Source organism: Ambystoma mexicanum, chromosome 5q, assembly GCF_040938575.1.
Source record: "Ambystoma mexicanum isolate Mex_15411 chromosome 5q, UKY_AmexF1_1, whole genome shotgun sequence".
Taxonomy (NCBI): Eukaryota; Metazoa; Chordata; class Amphibia; order Caudata; family Ambystomatidae; genus Ambystoma; species Ambystoma mexicanum.
In genome coordinates this window covers 905,672,960-905,697,054 of record NC_090933.1, presented here as the reverse complement: position 1 = coordinate 905,697,054, position 24,095 = coordinate 905,672,960, and the positions used below count along the sequence as shown (strand labels likewise).

Here is a 24,095-nt window from a genome sequence, read left to right as displayed (position 1 = left end):
AAAATGGGAGAAATTGTGGAGGACTATTCCCAACCTAACACAATCAATTCAGACACATGAGATGTGTTACAAAATTATGTTTCGCTGGCATATTGGCCATTGCGGATATGTTACTTATAGCCCAAAAGAGGAAGGGGGTAGAAGTACCAACTTTTCATGAATGTTTTGAAAAGATATGGGAATTTGTAGCATTGGAATGGGTAACACACTCCTTACAAAAGGATCAAACACAATGTAACATTGAATGGAAAGATGTTTTTGACTTCCTTCATAGATGACTTTAGACTGCCGGCTTGCCCGAAAAGACTTAAATTATTGTGCATTGATTAGAAGACTGTTTTTTACCTCAATCCATGTGCTTTCACTTTGTGCAGTTCCAAGGGGAATGGGCAGAGAGGGGACAATAAAAATACTTAACCAAGTTATTTCCACAGCTTGTTGTTTCCTTGGTGGAATTCTTCGGTCTTTCAAATGAACTACACTTCTATTTGTAACATATTACCAAATAGAGGAGTACATCAAGGGAAAGGTCACCCTCAAGTGAGGAGACCCGATCTTAGACTCAGGTTACCAGTCTGCTGATCCTGAATGCCTTGGTTTGTTCCTGGGGGCATTTTGGTGAGTACTGACAATCAAGACCTACAGCATGGAGTTCCTCATTCCACCGTGCGAGGAGAATACTCTTACTGGTCACCAGCAGGTACTTTTGAGGAAGAGATAACTACAATGGCCAATGGCAAGACCTTGATTCCTGATTTGGGAAGTATTGCGAATTGATACTCCATTGACTGTGTAGATATCCTTCTGTATTACATTATAGTGAAGAAATCATTGCACAGAGCAGTAACAAAGAAGGAAGCTTTACTGCAGATAATTCAATGGATGCTTCAAAAGAGAGCTTTAAAAACAAAGCTGGATCCCAAAGATCTACAGAACTATGGGCCAGTGATGGGGTTACCATGGCCAGGAATAATTGTGGAGAGTATTGTAACATTCCAGTTACAGGATTATGTGGATAGGAAATCTTTGTTGGACCACCTTCAATCAGGCTTCCGACTGGATTTTGGAACCAAGACGGTATTGATGGCAGTGTGGGATGACCCCCTTGAAGTGGCAGATCAGTGAGAGTTATCCCTACTGGTCATGCTGGATCTCTCTGTGGCATTTGACACAGTGGATCACTGTATCGTGCTTAGATGCCACCGAGAGATTGAAAAACATCTCTGACCAGTCACTGAATTGGTTCCATTCCTTTTTGTTTAACCAGGAACAGGATTGTGGTGTTCCACAGGGATCCTCACTCTCTCTCTCCTTTTTGATTTGTATCTTAGACCATTGATGGACATCTTGAGGAAGCACAATGTGAAATTTCACTCGTACGTGGATGATACCCAAGTGTTCATCAAAACCGAGAAGGTGTAGGAACTTTTCAGATGGTCGAACGCTGTCTGGACAATGTCAAAGGGTGGATGTCCTCCAATTGGCTTCTCCTGAATTCTGGGAAAACAGAGGAAGCATTGTTTGGCCCTAAACACCTTCTGCGGGGTAGCAGGTGTCCAGAGTCGCCATGGTTTTTGGGCTCACACCTGGCATTTGTTCCAAAAATAAAAAAAAACATGGGGTGTATTTGGCAGGAAGACCTGGGAGCAAAGCCCAGGTAGGTGCTAAGGTGAAATCAGTTTTCAGCACCTTGCGCCTCCTGAGACAGGCTCTCCTGTTCATTCCTGCAAAGGATCACGTAGCAGTGGTGGGAACCCTGGTGAATTTGCATCTGGCTTACTCTAATGGGCTGCTGTCAGGCATCCCTTCTACACAAATCCAGAGACTGCAAAAAAGCCCAAAATGCAGCTGTTAGACTCATCTTTGAAGTAAAAAAATCTTCTCTGATTTCAAGCCTGCGTCGATCTTTGCACTCGCTTGCAGTGAAGAATTGCATTGATTTCAAAATGTTGTGCCCAGTGTTCAAATGTGTCAATATGCTGGCCCCCAACTACCTCTCAGGAAACATTACTAAGTAGCAACCTACTCGACCGCTGTGGTCTTGCGACATACACTTGCTGCAACCCACCAGCCCCCAAACAGTGTATTTAGGAGTGATTGTCAGTTTGCAATATATGGCCCAAAGATTTGGAATAACTCTGATTGGAAATTCGGGCCATAAAAACAGTAAGCTGTTTTTGCAAAGTTTTAAAGGCACACCTGTTTAAGTAACTTTAGCCAGATGGCCATCGAGAAATTCCTTCAGTGATAGGGTCTGAAATTGGGTAGATATGTTTGTTCTTATATTATCGCTTGAGTGTATTCTGATTCCATCTGCACCCAGATACGATTTGGCTCGTCTAGGTGTGCTATATAAATTACTCAAATCAAATCAAAATAGTAAAACGTTTCATATTCCGAAAAGGCAAAGCAGATTATTGCCATCCTCTTCTTGGCAAAAAAAAAAAAAGCCATTGCAGGAAATCGTCCCGTCGTCGATCTGGAAAGGCTATAGTTGATTGTGGCATATCGTCCTTTTTGTATGGAAACTCCACAGTAATAGCTTCCACTCCTCCTGGTGACTGGCTAGCTACCAAAGACTTGGGGTGCCAACCTGCATATTCCTATATGTGTATTCCTTAAGGAATATCTTTGATTTCCAATGCTCATTTCCATTCACCAATTCAGAGTTCTCCCATTTAGAATAGCATCAGATCCGAGGGCTCTCACCAAAGTTCTGGCTTCCATTGCGGGTCTCCACAATCTAGAGTCACCCTTAACTGGAGGACTGGATAGTCCAGATAGACTCAAGGGAAGTTCACCATCATCAAAGCCTCTGGGTCTGTGACGTATTAGAGAGTCATGCTTCTGGGTTAATGTGAAGAAGTCATGCATGACCTCATCTCAGAGCTTAGATTTTTTAACCAAACATGTCTGGGTAGGGTTGTACTCCCCCCACCTAAAGCCATTTACTATCCTGCTTCTCTTGGATCGTGTCCTCCCCAGCAAGGAACTGTAAGTAAGAGCATGGCTATACTTTCAAGGACATATGGCAGCATGCACAGCAACAGATCCCCGGGCTCATTTCCATGTTAAACCTCTGCCCACACCATCTACTGAGTCACCAGTTGTTGGCATGCAGGGACTACGACATCTAGCTCCATTCCCTTCTGACATTCAGGACAAGCTGGCATGGTGGGCCGAATTAAAAACTCTATTAAAAGGAATATGCCTGCACACAGAGGAGCCAATAGGGATTACTAAGGATGCAAGTCTCAAGGGATGGGACACCACAGTGGAACATCATTCAATGTAGGCTATCTGGTCTGCCAGGGAAGCAAGGTATCTGTCAAATTAGAGGGACACTGCAACATTTCCAATTGACAGTGGAAGCCAAACAAGTTGTAGCGAAAACTGATAATATGTTGCCAAAATGTATATCAGCAGGTAAGAGAGAACACAATGGCATGTTCTCTATGGCAATGCTCCTGTTTGCATAAGTTGGAAATCACCTCCAAGTTCCTAGGGTGGTGCACAAACTGGGACATCAGAAATGGGCAGCAGATGTCTTGGTCACAGTTTTTCCATCTTCAATGAATTACGGTTACGTCCCTGGAGTTCCATCTGCTGGTGAGTTTTTGTGGATGGCCTATGTTGGTCCTCTTTGCATCAGAAACCAACTAAATACTCTCTTCCCCTAACTTTCTTCCCCCAGATCCCTCTGTATTGGTAGGACTACTGTTTGCTTCCCCTTTATTCCCAATGTTGCTATAGGTCCACAGGAAAATTCATCAGGGAGAATGCACAGTAATCTTACTAGCCACACATTGGATGAGAATGCCATGATATCCGGTCTTGCTGGCTCTGGCATTGGGAGTGAATCCGCTATCCCTATGGTATCCTATTTTATCCATATCTACGGTTGACGGCTTCTTCTACAGTGGATGGTTTGTGAGTTGAGTTATGGGGCTTGGTCGGTTTCTTGTGTAAGGATATTGCTAGATATGGCTAGAGAGATCCAGAATACTTGTCAACCATCTATCATAGAAACATGCAAGCATCATCAGTTATCTTTTTCAAGCTGATGCGCTACTAGAGGCATGACACCACATTCAGGAAACTAATGGTGCATTCTTGAATTAGTGTCCAGTGGTTCCAAATGGGTTTTTCAGTTTCTAGTCTCCATCTGCAATGGGCAGTGATAAAAGCATTTAGGGACTATGCTCCTGGATGAGGGAATCAGCTTTTTGTCCATCTCAAGCCTTATTTGTCTTCTTGGTGGTACCCCTATAGGCAAGAAGACTACCACGGCTATGTTGAGATGAATAGTGAAACAAATGTTAAACGCATGATTTGTAACAGGCTGGCGAAGCAGTTTATTTTATTATTATGCAATTATTAAGGCCTGGGATGAGTTAGGTGAACTAAGAGTAATGATGATGTTCGTACTGTAGCCTGCCATTTTCACCATTGATACTTAAGCTTTACAATAATATGAAACAGTTGCTTAATAAACCATAGACCAGAGACGTCTTTATGGGAGGGCAAAAGGGGCACTTGCCCAGGGCCCCCAACTTGGAGAGGGCCCGAAAAAGGCTGCCTGATCTGAAGAAGTAAGATTACATTGTTAACCAGTCTTATCTTAAACCGCACACATCAGGATATTTTATGGGGTGCTGCTGAGTCCTTAAACCCAGTGCCTTTCTGTTTTGACAAGTACATTCTGCCTTGATGAATTCATCATGTATTAGTTTCTGTGTTCACTGTGGTATACATAGTTTGTGTGTTCCTTACGGCACAACTCATTCTTTCCTTCCTGTGGGAATTATGTTGATCATGTGCAATAGGCAAAAGTGAAATGCATATTGATAAATTGAGTGCGACAATGGTTCAGACGTTAGCTCAGTGTGTGAAGCACCCATTGCAGAGATATGTGTTCATATGCAAAATTAGAATATCATATTCCAGCAAGGCTGGCTGAGCCTTTCTTATGTCTGAAGTGTATAAAACTGCCTGCATGTGTACTTGGTTTTGCAGAACAATATCTGCTGGTGTCAGCAATGTACCTGTACCAGATAGGGAATGCTATAAAAACTAACATGTCATCCGTATGGTGAAGGACTAGAAATTGGTTTGTTCAGGTGAGGTGTTGTAAAACCTAGGCAATTGCTTCCAACGATGGCATCAACTGTTAGTCTAAGAGGAAAATAAGCATCCAAATTCAAGACTATGGAACGAAAGCGTTCATGCTTGTATCCTGGCTTTGCCAGCAGACGATACAGTGGTCCTGGTCAAATCCTCTCATATATCTTACATTACTTTGCTGTGTTCTGTGAGGTTTGCCTTCTTACATGCTTCTGGCATCGTTTAGCCCATTACATGCTCTTTCTTCTTATGTAGACCATTTGAGTGGAAGTGGTGGTAGACAGAAGAGAGTGGACCAGATGTTGCAGGCCTTAGGCAAGCATATTTCAAGGTCTGCTTTTTTGACACAAAACACAGTTAGCTTTTCGGTAAAAGTCAAAGGTTTTTATGCACGTTTATAAATGAAAATGTCACAAGCCATTGTTTTGGAAGTATTTAAAGCTCTAAAATACAAAAGATAAACCCAGATTACATTTGTTAAATCACATCGTACTTATATACTTCCATTGATGATGGAGAGAATGAAGCTAGGACCATTCCTATTTTGCATAGAACCCTTCTATAATATTTTGTTAAAAATTGTCATGTTTGGTAATGTGATTTGTGTACATTCCAAGTCCATTTTTATAAAATGAGATTGTTTTAGTTAATGGTAAGAACTGCAAAAGAAAGTGTTCAAATGCAGAAATTGCAGTGTTGGCACAAATCCCAGCTTCACCCCTTCAGCTCTTAACCAATGTGTGATCCGGGCATCTCATTTAATCTTATATTGCCAGTCCCTGAACATTTCAAAATTGTCAGCCCCTCAGAGTGATTTTATTCTCATGGTATGATCTTCATAAAAGACGTATTCATGGTTTCACTGGCCTATAGGGTTGCTTCCACTTTAATAGTGAGCATATTTATATCGCACACCACAGGCATTTGTTCCTTTGATATCTAATGGCAACACTATTTCAAAACCATATCCCACTTCTAATCTCAATCTGTCTGGATAAAGACACCTTTCTGGTAGCTTCTAATCTGCATCCACTATCCATGCTACGGTATGTGTAGCATTCTACATTCTCCTTCCGTTCTCTGTCTATTATGGGTGACATGTACCTGTTACATATGGTCCTGCATTAATACTACAGGCTGCACACCTTCCTGGATGTTATTGATAACAATTATCCTGTATGTACTAGAGCAGTAACCTATTCGTAGACTGCTAATGTTGGTCTTCAAATGCTACTTGTTTATCATTCTGATTAGAGCAAGAATGAAGAGGGCAAGGGGGCTTAAAGGGAGTATACATGCTTATTATGCTGCGAGACAGCATATCAACCTATAGGTTCTGGGCGCAACGGGTGGGGGTGAAGGGTGCGACCATTATTCTTGATCTCTTAATTCGTTTGGTTTGGTGGAGGGGGTGCTTAAGATGGCCCTGCCATAGACAAGTGCAGAACTTTGCCAATTAATTAACATAACTCGTAATTTAATTCCCTGAAAAATGCATTAGCCCAAAAACACATATGGATTTCTATTTCTAATTGGCATTCTTGTAATGTTGGTGCTCCAATCAGCTTGTGGGGTTTGCAGACTGTATAAACTTCGGTTTTCCATGATTCTTTCTCCCCTCCTTTGAGACTTCCATGCTCTGCATTGCCATCTCCCCCGCCCAGCATTACATTTCTACCGCGCCTCACCTTCACTCCCAGTACCACCTTCTCTTGCCTGCATTTCTGGCTCCCTCCTTGGCCCTCACCTGTCCTGTCCCTCTGGCCTACTTACACACTCACTCTCAACCCTGCAAATGCCGTGGCTCAGTGAAGACCAGCTGTAGCGTGCCACTGATGCAAGGCGTGCTTGTGATGGCGTATAGACCTTCAATGACACTATTATGGCCATAGAACGTCTCCCTGCTGCCACATTGAGCACAGGCGGAGATCTACAACAGTATAGCTTGTATTCACAACAGAAAAAAATAGGCCAGATCATGAATGCTAAATGTATTACTTTATTTGGCTTGAAACAAATGTGGCTTTGACTTCGGAAAATAATGAATGGATCTCCCAGAGTGATGCTAACAAAACAGAATTAGCTCATCATATTTTCTGCAAGTATTCAGTGATGTTCTTCATTCTTCAACATGGCTGATACTAGGTTAAAAGCATGTGAAGTTGTGTCATATGCTGTTTAACCTTCTGATTGGCCATGGCAAGTATATACTAAGATGAAGTGTAGGTTTCTGAGGTGCACAGAGCACTCATTGGTTGAGTGATGCAAAGTATCACAGCTTCTGCTTCCCTCGATGCATTCTTTTTACTCATTGTCAATTTTATGAAAACTGTTTTCTCCATCTCATGCATTTTTAAGTGACACCATTGTATGGTCTCAGTTTAGAGGATACAGTGATTTTATTAAATGGTTTGGCTAATAGGTCTGCTTTAAATTCATAAGTTGTGTTTTATTAAGAACGTAGGCTCTTGAGTTTAGTTATGCCTTTATCATTCGGCATGTATGATAAGACCTTTTCTTGAGGTGCAACATTTCCAAATCACATTTATAAATGCATCAAAGCCTTACATTACTAAAGAAATGTATTGATTACAAATAATTGATATTTACACTTGACAATGAATAAAGACTCAATTTTAAAGAAATGTTTTTCGTGAGCCATAACAAACGGTTGAGATTCTTTTCTGTTGGCTTTTAAACATTTGTTGACCTAGATCAGACAAAATCTGAAATCAAAATTGAATTAATGCATTGAGATGGTGGGAGTTAAATTAATATTTTGAATTAAAGGGTGAGACCAAAAGTTGCACAAAGAGCAAAGATGGTGCAACTTGGCAAGGAGCAAGGCACAAGCGTTAGCAGCTTTCCTGAACAGGTCCACGCCACAGGGAAAAATAAAGCGTCTGGCCTAGACCACCATTCATCATTCCTAACCCTTTCACAACAGAGGGACACAACCTGCACAGGCAACACTTACCGATGCATTTCTTTCTATCGTCATCTAACTCATAGCCCTCGTAGCACTGACAGACGTAGGAGCCAGGTGTGTTCACACAGATTTGTTCACAGTCGTGGCTCTGTAAGGCGCAAAGATCTTGAGCTGCAAATAGAAATAACATGCTGCGATTGGAGTTCATGTACCCTTGCATACATGCTACACACCGAATACACAATGAGAAGGAACATTTGCAACTATGTCTGATACAAGAGCAAGGTTCTATATAACCCGCTAGCTTTATTGTGCAGAATATTAGGGAATGTTGAGTTTTTTAATGTAATTATCCAACATCTGTGGTGTACATCAATAACAACGTCTAGGCACAATTCTATATTAAAGAGTGATTTGGGGAGAGAGGCATTTAAAGAAAAGGGAGGATTCTCAGAGACACAATATGATTGTTTAGAGAAACATCAGCAAGATTGTCAGAACAGTGAACTTGACTGTAAAAAAACAGTAATTAGGGGTCTGTGTAACCACATATTTAACAAAACAGGGAAACTGAAAGTAATTTGTTTTTAGAGTTCTGATGAGCAGAAAAGGAGCGAGACATGTGTCGAGTCAGATAGTTACAATATTGCTAAGATTATTTTGTCAATCGATGGTCACTTCAGAAACACGTGTTCGACATACATAGTTAATGTATTGATAAATGCATATTGTCAAAGGGACATTCCAGTTGCGTGAATTGTTTTTTCAACTATTTATTTATCTACCATGCAGTGTGGCATCATCGAGGTGTCCAAACCCGCCTGTGACATTGATGGTATCCAGATAGGAAGAGTGCCCAGCCGCCCACCGAAGTTTGTTTTTAAACCCTAAGATTGAAGTCAATGAGATCTTGTGATTTTACAACAGGTGTGTGCGCTAGGGAGTCCTCTGAAATCAGCACTAGCAAAACCTGTCATTATCACATTCAGTAACATGATTTTAAATCCTACTTAGAAGTTACTATTATTAGTTCGTAGAGGAGGTCCCAGACATGGCCTGCACCCCTGCCCCCGATTTCGAGGTACCAGGAACGCCCTCGCCAAGATATTTGACGTATGAGGAGCAGATGAACCAACAGAGAGCTGCACTTGGACTCTGCCCAGTGTACATCAGAAGAGCAATACCTGTTGAAGCACCCATAACCTGACAACCATAGGCTGCCCGGTACCCTCTTAGACAACCATACCAGCAGCTGACATGAAATGAAGAGTACCTACAGACTGTCCACGAAGAGACCCAAAGAGCCTTAATGGATGGCCAGTGGTAATGATACGAGGGACCGGACAGACTCACGGATGAACGAAAACGACAACCAAAGATAACACACTAGTGCGAGTAGCTATGAAAACAGATGTAATGGATGCAGAAAAGGAGACGATGTTGAAACGTGAGGAAATACCACTGTAAAACAAGATGGAAGTATCTAACCAGCTAACACGTGTAAATAGGCTTGGAACGCAAGAAGCTAAGAAAACGGTACTGCTTGCAATGCTTAGTAGAAGAATAGAGCGGCAAGTGCCAACCATATATCTACCTCAATAAAGCACACTATAGAAGTGCGACTCCATTTTGTAAAAGCAGAAGTATGCCCCAGCAGCCAGAGGCCTACCAGGCCAGGTTTCATATCCCAGCTAAAGCCAGAAGGAAGAGCGGAATCGAAACTCAGCAAAGAAGCAGCTCACGCCTGTGAATTCAAGGTCAACCTAAGGAAGGGAGGAGAGTGGCAACTCTGAAGAATCAAAACTTCAGAGCATACCAGCCTTCCCTGTGAAGGTCAAGATAAGGGGGCCCAGGCAGGTGGCGAGGCCAAAGGTGAATCAAATGCTCTAAAAGAAGGGAATTGAAGCAGATTCACGGTGAACAGACACGTGACCATCCAGGCGCGAAGAGTTACCAACGTCTGAAGTCACCCGAAACCAAGAATGCCATAACTTCTCCAGATAAGAAGCTGCAGTTTCTAGGCCATCCCCAGCCAACTAATTGACACATAGCCCTAAAAGTACTGATTGATGGAAAGGAGGCAGGGTGAATCCTGGGGCACAAGGCACCTGGGTGTCCACTCTGCATGCTGCTAATTAAAGTGGAGATTTATGTTTAGGGGTGTAACCTGCCCAATCACAATGGACCATGTAATCTAGGGTCCTATAGATAGTAGAACCAATAGGACGTCATACTTGTAGTGACGTCTATCACGTGTGATGTAAAGGGATGGGCGTAGACGCCCACCCGATAAGAGTTATCCAATCCGCATGCTATGTTACCATATACAGATATAGCACTTATACTTAAGTTACCTTTTCCAACCAATAATATTGCATGACGAACGTGTAGAGTTAGACGTCAATGATGACGAGTTTTGAGTATAAATGTTAATGTTTGCATGAAGTTCGAGGAAGTTGAAGCGAGACAAGCGATCGCAACACTGCTGATTCCCATTTGTTTCCCCGTTTCTTGTACTTGTCATTAAACAGACTTCCCTTTGCCAAACTATTGAGTTGTCCTTATTGAATTGTGTTAGAGTAAGTGAATCCTGCACCCCCATTCCTCACATGGTGCAGCTATCTTGTTTTACAGTACTCGAGATTGAACTCTGACCTATGGGCCCGTCAGAGGACGCTCCGCCTCTCTTGTTCACTTGGTAGCAGAGGATGGTTTCGACCATCAACTATTGATTAATTAATGCTAAAACACCCATAGACCGACGGCACGAAGTAACTCTAGGCCTTCGGCAATATCACGAGTCCTTTCGCCTTTCGGCTGAGTAGACTGAGCAGCTTCCCGTAGACAATGATAGAATAACTCAAAAATCTGCAGTGGGTCTAAAGGAACCTGTCTTACAGAGCATAACCCTTCTCATTCCCACGGGCAGCCAATCAAACGAAAAGACCACAAGAGGCTGGAAAGGAGGGCTGGTGATCCCTAGGTTCCAGAGGGGAAAAGATGCGAGCGGGAGTGAAACAATAAACTCATTACTTTGGCAAATGTCTTGTAGGCATTAGAACAAGTAAGGGAAAGGTAACGGAGGGTGGCAGAGAAAAAATAAAATAGTCAGAAGTAGAGAAGACTGTATATATATAAGGGGTTAATGACTCGTGTATAAGAGAGAAAAAAGTGGTTATCGGGATAGACACCCGAGAGAAAAAAGTGGTTACCGGGATAGACACCTGAGAGAAAAAAGTGGTTACCGGGATAGACACCCGAGAGAAAATAGTGGTTACCGGGATAGACACCCAAGTGAAAAAGTGGTTACCGGGACGACACCCGAGAGAAAAAGTGGTTACCAGGGGTGGCACCCGAGAGAAAACAAGAGGATACCAGGAGGACACTTGAGATAAAAAAGTAAGAGGATTCGCCTTGTTCCTGCGCTTAAATATAGCGGTCAGAAGAAACGTGAACTCAGAGCCCACATAATGGGGGACGATTAGACTACGGTGACGATTAAAGACAGCACTAAAGGGGTTTGTTTAAACTCCATGTCGTGGTATTGATTAGAAGGCAGGTATATGTGTCCAGTTGGTGTCTGTCTAGTCCGTTAAATGTCTGTCATGCGTGTCCTGTTGTATGTCAAATGTAAAGAACTGTATCATTGATTGTTTGAATTGAAGTTTGGGTTTTACTCGATTCTGTAACTAAGGGAATCACCAATGGATTGTTGTTCTTAAGTAAATTGACGATATAGAATTTTGGCGGAAAGGATGGGATTGGAACTTGCGTATTTAGTGCTCGCTCATACTGGTGAACGTGTTGAAACTGCATAAAATATTGTTGGTAAAGAAATTTAAGAATGGAGGAGATTGCCCCACTTGCCCATTTATGTAAGCAGTTGCCCAAACATGCACCCAAGCTTAAAAGGTACAGCACTGAGTGGGTTAAGGGTACCTCCCACAAGATGTTTATGCAGTGGACACAGAATGGGTCCCTATCTAAAGCCGTCTTGCAACATATGACGACTTTCCTACATGCTACATACACAGGTAAAAAATTAGAGAAATGCCTTGCTGTTCTAGAACTGTGGAAGATGTTCAAACAGACGAAGGAGGAAGAACCACCTGCAGACTGGATATTAAACGTATGCACGGAGGGGGGTGAGACGCCTACCGCGCCACCAGCCCCGCCTGAGCCAGAGATCGAGGGAAGTCAGAGGGACTCTACCCGCTAAGAGAGCTCAAGGCAGCCACGGGGTATAGCACCCCTGCATATGAGTCACCTACGTACAGTAGTGACGAAGTCAAGGGGAAGGATCAGGAAATGAATCTTACCTCTGCAGTCCCGAGGGACAAGGAGAGACGCAATGATGAAAGGAAGGACCAGGCACAGAGTTGTGCACCTCTTGTTAAGGAGAGAGAGGGAAATAAATGGAAAGGAAGCGAAGGCAGAACAGATGAGATAGCATTCGCAAAAGACGAATGGATGGGAGGACAGATATTGTTGAAACTTGATGGAAAAGGAAGTGCTGATGTGAGACCGAGAGAGAAGTCAGGTGAGACACAAAGAAAGGAAAAAGAGAAGGATAAGGCAATAAGGGACGAGAGAATGAAAAGAAAGGATAGGCTGAGGCGAGAACAACTCTATCGCGAAGAGCAAGGAATACCGCTCAGTCGCACACAATACGCAGCCTATGAACAGTACAGCCAGAACATGCAAAAGTTGGAAGAAGAGCAAAGAATACGTGAGAAGAGAGTAAAGAGACGAGAGGTTGAGGAAGTTAGAATGGCAAAGGAATGTAGAAATGAAAGGAGAAGGGAAGAGGATAAAACTAGAGAAGATGCAAGGAAGCGCAAGGAAGTCGATGAGGATATAGAAAGTAAGCGTAGAAAGAGGGCACAGGATCTTGAATATTTGGAGCGGGAAGTTAAAAAACCCAATCCTGTTGTAGAATGGGAAGAGATCGAAGAATTCTTTCCTGCATATGACTCAGTACCAGGTACAAGTGGGGCAAATATTGAAGATGACTTCGACACCAGAAGCATCGGCGAAACGATCGATAAAATATACAATGAAATGGGGCTGGAACAAATTTCCCAAGGGGGAAGGGAAGACAAGCGCTTGGAAAGCACTCAACTATATGACAGTGAAGATGTCACCTGAAGTAGTGGGAGCAGGGGACTGTCCCTAGATAGGCTAGAAATGAGTAAGAACGGAGAAGATGCAAGGAGTTCCGTGAACTGGGAACAATCAGCGTCCGACTCTGATGAGGAGACGGAGGACGAGGCACACAAAGAAGGGAGACGGCGCGAAAAGCAGCTCCCAAGGGGTACGATGGTCAGACGCTTGCAAGTCCGCACCTAGGGCATCAAAGTCCGCCATGCAGCCTGGCCAACATGAGGGACTCCCCACGGTCAGATGGGGGTGTCAGCACCTGCCTATGTAGACAGATTGAGGACATTGCTAGGAAGACGCCGATGTGGGAATGCTACCCCAGCGATAGACAGGAGAGCTATGGGGAAAGAGAAAGAAGACTGCGCATTCCAATTCCCGCTGCTAGAAAATGGGGGAGCAAGACCACAATATATTCCATGGCCACACATGGATCGAGAGAACCTGAAAAACAAGCTCCCAATGCTGACTTCGGGAGCCGGGAAGTGGAAACATGAGTTAGAAAAAATGACAGGGGGTGTCACCTTAGCTATAGGGAACATTAAGGGCCTGCTGATCACCGTACTTGGTGAAAGGGCAGACGATGTATGGAAACGGGCTGGGTACCCTGGGGTAACCATAATTAACACTACTCATGACGGAGCGCTGTTCAATAACTCTAGAGCAGCAGTGTGGAAAGCGCTACGAGTACTGTACCCAGACACTTCCGATATGGGAGCTATAATCACTCAAAAAATGAAAGAGTCAGAGGATCCGTTGATTTATATCCTGAATTTTCAAGATGCATGGGTGCTCCAAACGCATGAGTCTTGGACAAAATCTATCCCTGTATTCTACTATATATTGTGCCAAGGGTTGCCTGAACCAGTGCAAAAACAGCTCAAGAAATTGGTAGGAGTAGAAGCTAAACCTTGGGCCGAAATACTGTTGTCAATTGCACACTACTGTAGATTGTTGCAAGAAAAGAATCGAAAAAAGGAGGCAACTCGTAAGGGTGAGGAAGCGAAGCTGGTGCAATAGAAACTCTCAAAGTATGCTCTCGAAGGAGCCATGTTGACAAACCCAGCTGAACCGAGTGCACAACAAGCGACTAACCCATTGCAGAATAACCAGGGTAGTGTGGGATTTTACCCAAGGGGATTTAGAGGAAGAGGATGGCAGAGTAATCAGGGAGGGCTTCAAGGTAATCAGGGAGGTTTTCAGAATAATCAAGGTGGCTTTCAAAACATGCAGATGGGCAGTCCAGATACGCCAAATGGACAGATGGCCCGACCACCGCCAGTGTGTTGGCTGTGTGGAATGACAGGACATGTGGCGCGCGCATGCAGAAGCCAATGCATGTGGCAAAATGGCCAAGGAATGGTAACAGGCATGGTGAATCAATATGGGGAAGGAGCTAATTACGGTACCGCAAATTGCGGTACCGTGATTAGCACCAAGGTCCCTTTGCGGGTCCCAACTTTAACGGCTGGTCTACACCAGCCGTTAAGGTCGGGCCCCGCAAAGGGACCTCGTAGTAAGGCGGTAAGGGTTTACCGGTACCGGTGCCCTTACCGGTACCGGTAAACCCTTACTGCCTACCGTGTAATGAGGCCCAGAGTTTCACAGGAGCTCACAGTAGAGTTCCCTTTACGGACAATCTCCCAGTCTCTGTGGGGGATTGTGAGATGAATGTACCCTTATTATATGCATGCCAGACCCCAGTAAACATTTTGGGTCGGGACTTAATGACAAAGTTGAATATGACAATTTCGTTTACGGAGAATGGCATAGTATGCTCCACTCCAGGAATGCATTATTCAAACATGTGCAAAGTAATCAGAGTATACTCCGGATGCATAGCCATGAGAGCTATACCATTAGAACCAGAAGTCTAAGAATATGGGGTGCGTGTGCTCATGGCGGGATTGCCAGGCCTTGCAGATAGAACTATGAGAACTCCTGATGAATTCCTATTCAGACCAAGAATACCTATGCATGAAGAAGAGGGACAAGTATTTCCCTTAATGATACATACTGGCGCAGAACGAGGGAAAGTAGCACTGGTCGAAGGGTATGATGACGAAGGCAGACAATGGTGCGCGATTATCGCCATTGAAGAAGGCTATCGAGTGACTGACGTCACTGATGATGATCTGTTCGAAGAGCACCCTGACCTAGAAGAGACGAGGGTGGAAGTGAGTCTCATATTTTGGGTCAAAATGATCAAATGAGAGGTGCCACAGAGAATGATGTTGGCACTAATACGTCCAGAATACTTTGAAGATGACATGGCCCAAGTGCCCGTCACGATATGAAGGGGGCAGGAGAAGTGAAAATTTAACTGAAACTAGGAGCAATTTTACCAAGAGCGCGACAATATCCAATGTCCAGAGAAGCGGATGAAGGGATCACAAAGACAATTTCCGCCATGATGGAGCAGGGCATCCTAGTGACGTCAGAATCACCCTGTAACACAGTGATTTACCCCGTCAAGAAATCAAAGGGAGGGTCTTTGAGTTTAATCCAAGATTTAAGAGCATTAAACAATATTGTTGAAGCCGAGTTCCCTCTAGTCCCTAATCCATCTACAATCCTATGCAACATACCCTCTGAGGCAAAATATTTCAGGGTGATTGACTTGAAAATGCTTTCTTCTCAATCCCGTTACACCGTGACCCGCAGGATCTGATGTTGTTTACTTTCAGACAAATGCGTCTGAAGAGCACAAGATTGCCACAGGGGTATTGTGATTCTTCATCCCTTTTCAACAGAATCCTGCAAATGGACCTAAGCAATATTGCAGTAGACAGCGTTGTTTTGCAGTATGTGGATGACATTCTGATCTGTAGCACTTCTGAAGAGCATTGCAGGCGCGATTCGGTCCAGCTACTGACTATATTGGCTGAGAAAGGATATAAAGTTGACAAGGAAAAGTTACAATACTGTCAACAAGAGGTTCTTTACATAGGCTCCCCTCACACGAGGGGAAGAAGGTAACCCCAGAAAGGGCTGAAGCCATCATGAACACTGCTAAGCCGCTCACGATAAAGCAAATGCAGAGCTTCCTAGGCCTGTGCAGTTATGTCAGAGCATGGGTCTTCGATTACAGCTCTTATACCACACCCTTGCTTCAAGCCCTAAAGAAGGCCCAGGCGACAAAGGAAACGATTGAATGGACTGAGGCAATGGAGAAGGGGTTTGCAGAACTCAAGGGGGCGATTTGTAAGGCCCCAGTTCTTGGGATTCCTAATTATGCAGAGGAATTCTACCTGTTTTCACCTGCAGATGGCAATGTCATAACGGCAGTACTCGATCAGCGAACCTCGCTGGGGTATAAGCCCTTGGCGTACTACAGTGGGAGCCTGAACCCGGTTATGAGAGGCCACTTCCCATGTGAACAAAATCTAGCTGCTGCCATGTTCGCCATAGAGAAGGCGTCATCCATTGTAATGGAATGCTCCATGACGTTATACATCGAGCACTCATTATTCGCCATACTAGGGAAACCAAAGGGCATATTGACATCTCAGAGAGCGTCTGCCTACGAGGTGATGATCTCTAACCCATTGATCAAAATAGTTCGATGTAAAACTGTAAATCCAGCTACGTTCATAGCTGAGCCAGTCACAGAGGGAGAACGTATACACGACTGTGCAAACTATGAGGAATTCTATGATGAAATCCCCAGGGTAAAGGAAAATGCCCTGGCGGGTGGTGAGATTGTGTTCATTGATGGTTCATCAAGAATCGACCAAGAGGATGGACAAAGATACACCGGCGTGGCCGTGGTAAAACACATAGCGAATGGAGAGTTTCAAGTACTCGTCAGTGCACGAATACCATCTCACTATTCAGCACAAGCTGCAGAACTATCGGTGTTGATACTCACTATTGAGAATCATGCAGACCAGGAAGTAACAGTGTACAGTGACTCCGCCTATGTGACGTCAACCAGGCATGCAGGCTTAGCACGCTGGAAAAGGAGGGGCTACCTCCAAGCAGACGACACGCCAGTGCAACATGCAGCCTCATTGGACAGGCTGATAAAGGCACTACAGCTCCCAGTGGGCATAGTGGTCGTGAAATGCACCGACCACACCAAAGGGATGGATTTCGTGTCACGTGGAAACCATGAAGCAGACACAGAAGCCAAGCGTATGGTATCCAAGAGTGAAATGATCATGGACGTGGAGGTGGCAAGCACCCATGAGCGTATGATGGTAGCACGAGCCACACCAGAGGCCTATAGCAATATGGGGCAGACTCAACTAATGGAGCTCCATGGGGAGGCACCTCAGGAAGAGAAGAATCTATGGAAGCGTCAAGGGTGTTCTTTAAACCCCTCTGATGGTTTGTGAAGGCAAGACAGCACTGGTAAACCCGTAATGCCTGTCGCCCTACTAAAGATAGCATTGGAGCAATTACAGTACCCATTTCATATGTCAAAAGAAAGTCTCACTGCAACGCTGCAGGAGACTGGTTTACACCGAATTTAGCGAAGCATGTTGCATTCTTTATGGTGAACTGCATAATCTGCCAGCAATTCACCGCTGGGCACACATTAAAAGTAGTGAGAGGAATCATCCCCCAGCCAAATGGGCCTTTTCAGCACCTACATATTGACTATGTCGACATGATTGAAGTGTGCAACGGCTACAGGTACTTAATTGTAGTGATGTGTCCATTCTCTAGATGGATAGAAGCAGGTCCTTGTACACACCCATACTCAACCTGTGCTGCTAAATTCCTGGTGAGGGAAGTGTTCCCTAGATGGGGGACGTGTGAGGTAATGAGGTCAGATAACATGGCTCACTTTGTCAATGCAGTATTTGATCAGATCAGCTTGTTGCTTGGTATAAAGCACAAGTTCTCATCGGCGTATCAACCAGAAGGTAACGGCATATGTGTGAGGCTCAACGGCTTGTTAAAAGAGAGGATAGCCAAGTTGAACCTCACTTTAAAAAAGGGATGGCTGCACTGTCTACCACTGGCATTGCATGCACTTCTGAACCAACCAGGCTCCGACCATCATCTTACGCTGCACGAGATAGTCACGGGCAGGAGGATGAGGACCCCCCTAACACCCTGAGATAGTACTAGATGTGATGCCCAGCCAACTAGAGAGGTCTTGGGGACCGAAATGCAGGAGTATTTGAACTGCATGACATCGAGCCTCTCTGTCATTTCTGGCCAACTGCAGCAACGGCAAAGAGGGTGCAGCACAGCACAAAACACAACGGGAGGCGCTGAAGCAGAAACAGTTCAAGGTCTATGTGCACCCCTCGTCTTCCCTGGTGATGCAGTACTGATAACGAACCAAACGAGGAAAAGGTGGGACGAACCAAGATTCAATGGCCCTTTCATCGTAGAGGACTGCACACCCTCAGCCGTCAAGTTGCAGGGCAGGAGGGCTTGGATTTTCCTAAATGACATTAAACCCTACATCGGAGAGATCCCTCAAGCTGCACTTCACCGCGAAGAAAACACAAACAACGGTGAAGAACCTCAGCACGTGCAGACAAGATCCATGACGAGGAAGAAGGACGCATGAGCAGCAAAGCCAAAGACAAAAGAACTCTGGTTTTGATAAATTGTGGCTTTAAACCGAACATGTCCCCTAAGCAAAAAGAAAGGTGATAAAAGACACTAGCATGGACACTCCGTGCATCACAGTTGCAGGGTGAATAAGAGAAAAGCACATCTAAGCCACAACAAACTTTTGAATCAAGTCACACTCAAGCATTATGAAAAACCAAGACTCTACTACAGACAAGACTTTTTCCTCTGAGAGCTTAACACAGTATCCTGAAGTAGCTAATATCAAGACTTTGGTTTGCATACCTTATGGTATCCCCCAACAGAAATATCACAAGGGATGTGCTGCCCTGTTTTTGATTAGTATTAGAGACATACCCTTCACTTGTAGGGAGAGACACCAGTATCCCAGACTTTATTCAAGATCCTGCTAACAAGAAGATTTTACAGCAACTACTGACTGTCCTCACGGAGGCCTTCGCCGAGTTGCCTGAGTACGGTGAATAAGGTCACAAATGCTTCCACCAAAGGCAACGATTGATGAACTCACTTTTACGCTCTTCTTTCGCATAATCGAGAAATGCCCAGCACTTGTCGGAAGAACCACGGACACACACACATTCGTCAGAGATACAAGAAACATTGAACAATTGAACCAGCTATGGGCTAAGCTCAATTACCTAGTAGCAATCCATGCAGCAGGAAAGTGCAGAGACTGTTCACGTCAACAAAAAGGCCTGTGATCCAGAGCCCAGAAAAAGAAGGACAATGTCCCTGTCACCCGAGGACAGCCGGTTGGCTCACAATGTGCTATTTCATTTAGTCACTGACTTTCCAGAAGTGGTGTCCGATGCCGATGTTGACGTCATCACCTTCATCAGAGATCCAGCCAATGTAGCACATATGGGCATGCTCCACGATGGAATCATGCTCCTGGTGGAGCTATCCTACTTCCAGCGAGAGTACCTGCGAAGATTCCAGTGAGGCTTTCCGCTGTGGGACAGATCGAGGAGATAGAGAGACAGTACTTTATCTTTCTGCGAGGGACAGATCGAGAAGAGCAGAAACGAGAACTTCACCGTTTTGTTTTCCTTTTATTTTTTCACTTTTATTTTTATTTTTATTTTTATTTTTGTCTGTTATTTTTGGGTTCGATTTCCGATTGGGACTAAGTTTTCCCTTTCACTGTTAACAGGTCCCAGCATATCATCAGGACTGAAGCAGGTTTGCAAGGTGAGCTGGGAGCTTACCTATTTTAATATGCTTAATGAATGCAATTAACCAAAGGTATTAGTCTAATCTTTTCTATAGTCTAGTAGGAAAACTGCTTCGCATAACCAGAGACAATCGTCACCCTCAAGAGGGGAGACTCCTTAAGGCACTTGACACTTTATGATACAACCTTTTGAGAAACAGAGTACGTGAAAGGAACTGAACATTGACAATAGACTCATGTTCGAAATGGGGGCCCAGAACAGTAACTTGGCCCTACCACAAGCAGAGGGGCGCCCCCACTTCCCTTGAAGGAAATGCTGCAAACTGTCATATCGCTCAATCATGTGCATATGCATAGTAATTATCATTGTTTTCTTGTCATTGACTATCCGAACTGCATTTTTTATAGGTGCACAGAGTGTTCCAGTCTCAGTGCACCCTCCAGAGAATATACGCATGAATCCCACAAAAGCTCCTAGACCCTATATGGTTATTCCTGTCCCGAGACAAGCTGATGGTAAAGCCAATGAGCTAAAATTGAATGTAATTAGCAGTGATAGATACAAACTTGAGGTAATGAATGAAGAGAAAATCTGGAGACAGGGCCAGCACGGAATGAATGAAAACGTAGCACTGACCACTACACGCACCCACACAGTGAATGCACACGAACAAGGGCAAGTGTCAATGGCTACAGGACCTCTAACGAAGGCAACAGAAAATACGAGACTACCTACCGAACAACCAGTCTCAGAAGGCAGTGGAAGAGCCCGAGCAGAAGAAAGTGAGAGAATCACTAAGGGAATCATGACAAAGGCTCTCAAAAAGACAGAGGCAGCTACGAGAGAGTTCTCTGCAAGGACATTAATGCTGATAGATCATTTATTCCCGTTTATAACTCGAGCGAAGAAACTGCATGAGGAACTGGAAAACAGACCTACAGAGACTGTAATAACAAGCACACCGGTTCCAATGCAAGAAACAAGCACCAGGCCCACGACACCGCCACGCGTTTGGCAGATGGTAAACCAATGGTGCTTAAAGGAGATCTACAAAAGGATACAAGAGGAGCGGAACAAAAATGCAAAACCTTCCCCTACCACAGTGATACAGATAATGAAACCTGCTCCACCGAAAAACATGCCAGAGAGACTCCCAGAGTGGAAAAGCAGCACAGATGCATTTAAAGATATAGTTATAGCTAACTACAGAAGGACACTGAGAATCAAGAGAAGCCCACATGAAGACGACAATGAACTGAACGATTACCTGGACAGCACGGCACATCTAGGAAACAACATTTGGTACCAGCACATGAAGGATGTGAGGAGAAGGCAATCAGAAGGAGAATGCTTTGTCTGTGCACTTCTACCGTACAGCATGGGAAATCCAAGATCTTTGTGGCCGTAGAAATTGATGTCCCTACAGCACACTGTATGTCACCCGTAGCAATGTGCAACACCAGAGGACAGTTTATGTGGAGAGACGCCTCCTTGATATGGGACACTGAAACGGATTACCATGATGAAGATGGCTTCGCCCAGGACATTAAAACAAGAAACAGAGCACATACCAGGAATCACGTGATCAGATATGAGAACCCTGAAGTTAAAGGATCGGGAACAAGATGGGAAATAAAACCAAGACTGAACGTCCAAGGAAAGACTGCAGAAGAGGCTCAAATTTGGAAGAACAGTGGTTTCCCCAAATGGATGGGAAGAAGGAGTAGTAATCTGCTGAGCTTGGATAGGGCCAAGAAGCAATAGAGAACTCACAGAGGTTATGCAAACCTCTATGGCCAAAACTGGTGAAACTGCTGACATGGTTCGAAGACAGAGGAGGACCCTTGCAGATAGTACCCCTGATAAACCCGAAACTGTGCTTCAGAAACAATGGCACAAGGAAAATAGCAGAGAATCAAAACTGCGGACAAATCTTTAAAGCCCCAGGAATGATGCAAGGGACCGCAGTTATAATGGACCATTACTGGGCGTGTGGATCCAAGGCATATATAAGACTACCGAAAAACTGGGGAAGCATATGCACACTAGTGAACGTCCACGTTCCCGCAATAGTGATCCCAAAAAGTGACTTGAGTATTGACAGTTTCCTGAAAGCAGATGCTCATCTATGGAAAAGGAGATCTGTGGATCTGGTATCCCGGATGAAGAGAGAGAATTACTTTTCTGCTAAATCAGAAGAAGCATTCCATGCAATCCTGTACGAATACAGGCTGTTTAGCCTCACCTCAACAGTATTCACAAAACTGCTCGTGCCACACATCCAAATAGGAGTGAATGCTAAATGGTTGCAGATAACCAGGTGGGAGTTGTTGAAGACCATCAACACCACTATAAAAGGATTTCACACAATCAAAGAAGAACAGAGAGCAATCCGATTGATGACCCTCCAGAACAGATATGTACTTGACATGATCACAGCAATGAATGGAGGTGTTTGCGCAAAAATCGGAGAATCATGTTGCACATTTATACCTTCACATGACGTAGAAAATGGAATATTAACAGAAGCCATAGGTATGCTGACAAACTTAAAAAAACAGATGATTGACGAAATCGATGAAGTGGATGATGACAGCTGGTTTGGAGCACTGTTCTCATGGGTCCCGCAATGGATGGCAGATATATTCATGTTTCTGGGAGCCCTGCTAGTAATGATAATACTAGGATTCTGTGTTACCAAGATAATCATCACACAGTGGCAGAAAACTGCGAAGAAAGCCATTGGAATGAAAATCATGGTCGATGTCGAACCAGGATGGAAGCCCAGAGACCTGACTAATGAAGAAATCAGAAATTTTGTGAAGGCCAACGAATTTGCGCCAGAAGGAACAAAGTTCGCATATCCGAGAAAACGAAGAACATATGAAGGAAAATTGATATATTGCAGCCCAAATGGACAATGCCAGCTAATGACCTAGAACAAAGACGAACATGTAAAAACAGCAGGAAATTTGAAAGGTGTGATAAAAATATGGACTCCAAAGATGCACACATTCACACTATCGTGTACAAACCCTGAAGACGATGAATAGGACACAGAAGAACCAAGAAAGATGAATCCAAAGGAGGAAGCAGAAGTGGTTGATGAACCGACCAGAGGGGGGAGTGTAGAGGAGGTCCCAGACATGGTCTGCACCCCTAGCCGCCATTTTGAGGTACCAGGAACGTACTCGCCAAGGTATGTGAGGTATGAGGAGATGAACCAACAGAGAGCTGCACTTGGGCTCTGCCCAGTGTACATCAGAAGAGCAATACCTGTTGAAACACCCAAAACCAGACAACCATGGGCTGCACGGTACCCTCTTAGACAACCATACCAGCAGCTGATACGAAATGAAGAGTACCTACAGACTGTCTACGAAGAGACCCAAAGAGCCTTAATGGATGGCCAGTGGTAATGACACGAGGGGGCGGACAGACTCACGGATGAACGAAAACGACAACCAAAGATAACACACTAGTGTGAGTTGCTATGAAAATAGATGTAATGGACGCAGAAGAGGAGACAATGTTGAAACATAAGGAAATACCACTGTAAAACAAGATGGAAGTATCTAACCAGCTAACACGTGTAAATAGGCTTGGAACGCAAGAAGCTAAGAAAACGGTACTGCTTGCAATGCTTAGTAGAAGAATAGAGCGGCAAGTGCCAACCATATATCTACCTCAATAAAGCCCACTATACAAGTGTGACTCCATTTTGTAAAAGCAGAAGTATGCCCAGGCGGCCAGTGGCCTTCCAGGCCAGGTTTCATATCCCAGCTAAAGCCAGAAGGAAGAGCGGAATAGAAACTCAGCAAAGAAGCAGCTCACGCCTGGGAATTCGAGGTCAACCTAAGGAAGGGAGGAGAGCGGCAACTCTGAAGAATCGAAACTTCAGAGCATACCAGCCTGCCCCGTGAAGGTCAAGATAAGGGGGCCCAGGCAGGTGGCGAGGCCTAAGGAGAATCAAATACTCGAAAAGAAGGGAAGTGAAGCAGATTCACAGTGAACAGACACGTGACCATCCAGGCGCGAAGAGTTACCAACGTCTGATGTCACCCAAACCAAGGATGCCATAACTTCTCCAGATAAGAGGCTGCAGTTTCTAGGCCATCCCCAGCCAACTAATTGACACATAGCCCTAAAAG

The 24,095-nt window shown here is 44.3% G+C and overlaps 1 protein-coding gene across 2 annotated transcripts in view; it reads right to left on the bottom strand.

The window, feature by feature from the left end:
* The window catches only part of MATN2 (matrilin 2), a 606,908-nt gene that overhangs the window by 293,630 nt on the left and 289,183 nt on the right, over nt 1-24,095 (bottom strand). For both annotated transcript variants that reach the window (XM_069621407.1, XM_069621408.1), the window contains exon 5: nt 8,102-8,224. In XM_069621407.1, coding sequence (XP_069477508.1) covers nt 8,102-8,224 — 123 coding nt within the window. The remainder of the gene's footprint in view (nt 1-8,101; nt 8,225-24,095) is intronic.